The 6,000-nt window shown below is 38.7% G+C and overlaps 1 protein-coding gene across 3 annotated transcripts in view; it reads left to right on the top strand.

The window, feature by feature from the left end:
• The window catches only part of MAP4K5 (mitogen-activated protein kinase kinase kinase kinase 5), a 498,289-nt gene that overhangs the window by 94,985 nt on the left and 397,304 nt on the right, over positions 1-6,000 (top strand). For all 3 annotated transcript variants that reach the window (XM_053697647.1, XM_053697646.1, XM_053697645.1), the window contains exon 2: positions 3,089-3,146. In XM_053697647.1, the coding sequence (XP_053553622.1) occupies positions 3,089-3,146 (58 nt within the window). The remainder of the gene's footprint in view (positions 1-3,088; positions 3,147-6,000) is intronic.

Here is a 6,000-nt window from a genome sequence, read left to right as displayed (position 1 = left end):
CTACCCCTTTTATGGCCGGCCATAATTCAGATTACAAGTGCTGGCTGAAGTTATAGGATACCTTTTTATAATTTTATCTAGGTATGTACAGTACCCATACACTTATAATCAATCCCATTGTGACACAATGAGTTTTATTTTAACATGAGATGTCATATTTGGTCACCCAGTAGCATAAAAGAGATTAAAACATAACTTGAGAGATCCTAGATTATCAATCATAATTCACCCCAGGTCTGTTTGTGTCTTGGTAAGAGACTATTTTCTGTCACTCTGTGTTGACAGTTTGCCACATAAGATCACTCTCCTGAGTGAATTGCAACTTGTATCTGGTTCACCAGGTGTTGGAAATAAAAAGTTTGACTTAGATAGGGTTCTGCAAAAGAGATGTAAACTGCAAACATGGAAAAACAGGATACACAGAAGAAAAAGAAAAGAGAGAAAAATTCAACCCTGACATCCTAAAATCATGAGGGTTTCATGACAAGAATCATCTCAGCTTTAGTAAACTATTACCAGCAACCTTATCAGATTTTGACAGGTTCTTATGAGTCAGTGTAATGTTTACATTGTAAAACAGGTGATGCTTTGAGTGGATTTAGACCTTGGCATTCTAGTGTTTTACTTCTGGGTAATCAACAACGGTCTCTGTTTTAGCACTTTTATTTTATTCTTGATGTAAATGCATTTGAGTGAGAAAATCAAAATGCAATTTTATTATTAGTGCACGTCTATTTCTCTGTGAGTCCTTAGGGCATTCTTAACAGTAATTTACAATAATAGTTGTATCCCTTTACTGTTACTTACAGCACAGTTATAGCAGAGCCAGTAGTGTCCTATTGATATTGGAGATCATCCTTTTGCAACTGTGTCACAATGTGATTAAAAAATAAAATAATTAATTTAAAAAAAAATAAAAAATGCCAAGAGTGCGCAGATGCAAAAGTGCTTCCTAGACTAACCAGGAAGTGCTATCTGAGTGCATTTTGCATAGTCCTTTAACAACTCACTATTTTTGAGGTATTAAAGTAAGACTTTAATATTATCAAATATAGTATTAATTTTGTGATTTTGGACACTAAAGTTTATTTACACAGGAATGTTATGGTCCTTTTAAGTGCACATGGTCTCTAACTAAATTATTGCCTAACATCATACATAGAGGTAAGACTGGGTTACTGTTAATGGATGTCCAGATATATCCATTTTTTGAATTCTGGATACGATTTTAAAGCTTCATAACAACAAGATTATTTTTCTTTTTGTTTTGCCCTTTTATTTTGTCTGGCTTTTATCATGCTCTTTTCTTCTTGTGCTCTCCTTTCCCTCCCACCCTACCTTTCCTTCCCTCCCTTTCCCTCCCTTTCCTTCCTTCCCTCCCTTTCCTTCCTTCCCTCCCTTTCCTTCCTTCCCTCCCTTTCCTTCCTTCCCTCCCTTTCCTTCCTTCCCTCCCTTTCCTTCCTTCCCTCCCTTTCCTTCCTTCCTTCCTTCCTTCCTTCCTTCCCTCCCTTTCCTTTCCTTCCCTCCCTTTCCCTCCATTTCCTTTCTTTTGCCTTCCTTTGCCTCCCTTCCTTAATAATTATATATTACAAAATACTATTGAGCAATAGATTTCTGCATACGGGTATTCCACTCTTCACAGGAAAGACATATCTTCGATGTAGTAAGTTTTCGAGTCAATCTTTGCCTTTCACTCTATTACGCTGCCACCTCATCTCATAGAGAGAGAGTGAGGTGCATATGTAATGTTACATCTGCATTTTACAGTATAATGGTTTCACCGGCAGGGGCCAGATCCTTTTTTTTTTTTTTTTTTTTTTTACATTTATTTTATATTTCTTTTCACTGTTCCTGTAATTGAAATGTCATAATTACCTCCAGACAAAATGTTTTTAAAGGGATAGACAACACCAGAATTTTTGATGTTTTAAAAGAAAGATAATCCCTTTATTACCCATTTCCCAGCTTTGCATAATCAACAATAATATAAATATACTTTTTACCTCTGTGATTACCTTGTATCTAAGCCTCTGCAAACTGCCCCATTATTTCAGTTGTTTTGACCGACTTGCATTTTAGCCAATCGGTGCTCACTCCAGGGTAACTTCACGTGCATGAGCTCAATGTTATCAATAGGAAACATATGAACTAATGCCCTCTAGTGGTCAAAATGCATTCAGATTTAGAGGCAGTCTTCAAGGTCTAAGAAATTAGCATATCAACCTCCTCGAATTAGCTTTCAACTAAGAATACCAAGAGAACAAAGCAAAATTGGTGATAAAAGTAAATTGGAAAGTTGTTTAATGATTTAAATAGGGAATGTAATTTTAGTGTTTTTTTGGAACTTGACTGTCCCTTTTAAGTACATTTTGAAAGACATTGATTATTTAAGTATAGATAACAGTATGTGAGTACATATAAAAATATAGTTTTAAACTTACTGTAAAATGCAACTGAGACAGGATTTCTGTTGATTCACAATAAAATTAATTCTGAAAGTGTTTTTTTTTTTTTTTTCAAAAACATAAATGCAGTTTACCTGCATCTTTACCTCCCTATCTGGCTTTCTTTATTTTAAACTCCTTTTTATATTCTGCTGTTCTTCTAACCTATCTACTCTTATGTTTTTTAATAGTTTCCATGAAATTGACCAGTGTGTTTTCCAGAGGTATTTTAACATGGAATGTCATACTTTCCCACACTGTACTATAAGGCTCAGCAAACCCAAGGGGAGCCACTGGCTCCTAACTTTTTGGTTATTCCCCATATATATTGATATACAAATACCATTGTCAGGCTCCTAAAAGTATGCCTTGCTTCAAATATTCTAAATTCTAAACAGATTTGTCAACCCCTTATGTACTGGATCATGTAGGCCAATACATGTGTGGTTTGTGACTGTCATGACCAGACCACTCCACCAGGGTCCTTGACTTGGTTCAATAGGTCCAAGTGTTAACCAAGCCATTTTCTAGTGTGACCTACACAAATAAATGTTGTTCCAGTCATACTGAGACATTTATTGACAGTTTATCTACACAATACTAAATCTATTTTGGTTAATTAAACTTTCTTTCCTTCTTTATAGGCTAGGAATATTCAGACTGGAGAGATGGCTGCTGTTAAGATTATTAAGCTGGAACCTGGTAAGTCACAGCGCATTACTAATTTATTGCAAGAAAGTGCCGTTATTTTCGGCCTCAAGCATGCTTATGGTTTCCTTAAGAGGATTTAAAAAAAAATAAAAAAAAAATATGAAAGGACAGTATTTGAATGTGTGTATATATATATAAAAGCTTGGATATTTTTCACCATTATTCAGTAGTGTACAAATGAGCAAAGCATTGCTGGCACAATTTTTTTAATTCTTGCACTGTGTTAAAAAGCTTGTATTCAAAAATTTCCATCATCTATATGAAAGAGTAGAATTTAAACATGCTGAACATATTTTGCCTAAAAAGGTATCATTTAAGGGGATTATTCTCTTACAACCATCTGATGATAGTTCATTGTATTCAAAGCAACTGCATGAACACCCTTTTTAAAATGGGCTGGTGTCAGTTACCTTATCCTGTGACCAGTTTGTCATGATGAAGCCACTCCAAATGAGGCTGAGACTTAGTTCAGTGGGTTTGAAGGTTAACAAAACATTTAATCATTCTCTGCTACCACCAACCAGAATAATTTAACTGAGGAATCCTCTATGGTTTAAAAACCTAAAACACAATTTGACAAATCTTAAACTACAATCCTTTAACGCCTTGCACTTATTGGATATAGGTACTACTTCACACAGTACTGTGTACTGTGTTGACGTACTACCTACGTTCAACATAGAGGCACATGCTGTGGTCCCTGCTGTCAGCCTAGATAGTGGTTAGGGAGCACTAAGTATGAGTAATGAGTAAAAATTAAAATCACGCCATCTTTCATGTGATTGCATACTTGAAATTACACAATCAGATCAGGGGGGAGTGCTACCTAGCCCGCAACACCATATAGGAAGCGGCTATGGTTTCAGGACAGCCGAACAGATAGGACGTTTCATGCCGTCCTAATGGTGCTAAAGCCCTGTGCACTTTGGATGGTATAGAACGTACTAACAGTGGGAAGGGTTTGTTTTTTACCTACATATGATACTTATGCTTTTAGTGCAACCTCTTTTACATAATTTGGGTCAGATTTTTTGCAAAGGGTGGAATTTTCCATCTAAAGATGAGGAGAGTCCACGGCTTCATTGATTACTTGTGGAAATTAAGAACCTGGCCACCAGGAGGAGGCAAAGACACCCCAGCCAAAGGCTTAAATACCTCCCCCACTTCCCTCATCCCCCAGTCATTCTTTGCCTTTTGTCACAGGAGGTTGGCAGAGAAGTGTTGGAAGATTCAGAGTAGTCTCTTATGGAGGGTAGTACTCTTTGGAATGGGACTGGAGTTTTAAGTAGTCCTGTCAGCCTCTCAGAGCTTGGGTGAAAGTTAGAGTCTGGAGATGCAGAGAGAGTCTTTCTGCAAAACCATCCCGACTGATTCTAACCACTCCATAAGCAATCAGTGTTGGAGAGTTTCGCTGCCTGCTTTCTACACTTAAGTCCATGTCAGGAGTGATGCTACTACACTGTCACACTTGAGGCCATGTTCCTGTTCCACGGCATAGATTCTGGTAAGATTGTTTAATTTTTTTATACACATAATGATAACGCAGAAGACAGGGTCACAGTGTGATACCTTTTATCTTTATAGAATCAAGGGTTAATATCCCTGGTAGGGGGATTAATGAACAGGGGGGTCTGTACATAATATTGTTTGTGTCATTGCTGCGATATGTGTGAGATGAGGCTCTGGCAATGGTTGGACTTTTGGTTTAATTTCCGGTAGTATTTGCGCGGCCAATTTGGCGTGTTTTTCTCCCTAGTGCAGGGGCGGTCCTGAGAGGCATTCCTTCTGACCGGGTGTGGCCTAATCGACTTCCTCTGCTTGACCGGCGGTTGCAGGGGACGAAACGGTTTCTGTGGTCCGGGTCATAGGAGGTGGTGAGTTGCCCCGGCCATTGGAGGTTATAAAGGTGCCATTTTTCATATAACATATCTAGCCTGTAATAAAGGCCGAAGCTATGGAGGACTTTGTTAAAGAGGGAGTACCCTCCAACGCATCAAAGTCTCATACCTGTGTTTATTGTGCGGAGGTACTGGTAGATCCGCCTGTTCAACTATGTTCCACATGCCTTGATAAAGTTACATCTAGAAAGAATAGGATGTCTAGTACTACTGAGCCGTCCACCTCTGAGGATTCCCTGTCCCGTGTGGTGCGTTCCCTACATTCATCTTCGATTACACATGCAGTGCCCCAGGGCACGACCATTTCTCCTACGGGAGAGATTAGTTGGCCGCCAGATTTTGCGGATCAACTGCAAACAGCGGTGCCTTAACATGTTCTGCTAAACACAAGCGTAAGGTAAAATATGGTGATCCGACCCAAGGGTCATATACTCCAATGGATATTTCGGAAAGATTATCAGAGGACGACTCTTTGGAGGACGTTCCTTCTGGGTCGGAGTCTGTCATCTAAAGCTCCGACTGCGGAGGTGTCTGACTTTTTAGATTTAGGATAGAAAATTTGTGCTTTTTGCTGAAGCAAGTGCTTGCTACTCTCGAGGTTCTCGAACCAAAACTACCGGAGGAAACTTTAATTCCTAAACTTTATAAAGTATATGAGGACAGGGTGGTGCCTCAGACTTTCCCGATTCCTGTTAACGTGGCTAACATTATTAAGAATGAATGGGAGAGATTAGGTTCTTCCTTTTCCTTTCCTCTTTTTCCTTTAAGAAGCTGTTCACCATCCCGGACTCTTAGCTTGAGCTATGGGGGACTGTCCTTAAGGTGGATGGTGCTATCTCTACGCTCGCGAAGCGGACGACTATTCCTCTTGAGGATAGTTCGTCACTTAAAGAGCCCATAAATAAAAAGTTAGAAAACATGTTAAGAAAAATGTTTCAACACACAGG

Source organism: Bombina bombina, chromosome 1 (assembly GCF_027579735.1).
Source record: "Bombina bombina isolate aBomBom1 chromosome 1, aBomBom1.pri, whole genome shotgun sequence".
Taxonomy (NCBI): Eukaryota; Metazoa; Chordata; class Amphibia; order Anura; family Bombinatoridae; genus Bombina; species Bombina bombina.
The sequence above is the reverse complement of the archived record's forward strand: the minus strand, read 5'-3'. Positions and strand labels throughout refer to the sequence as shown.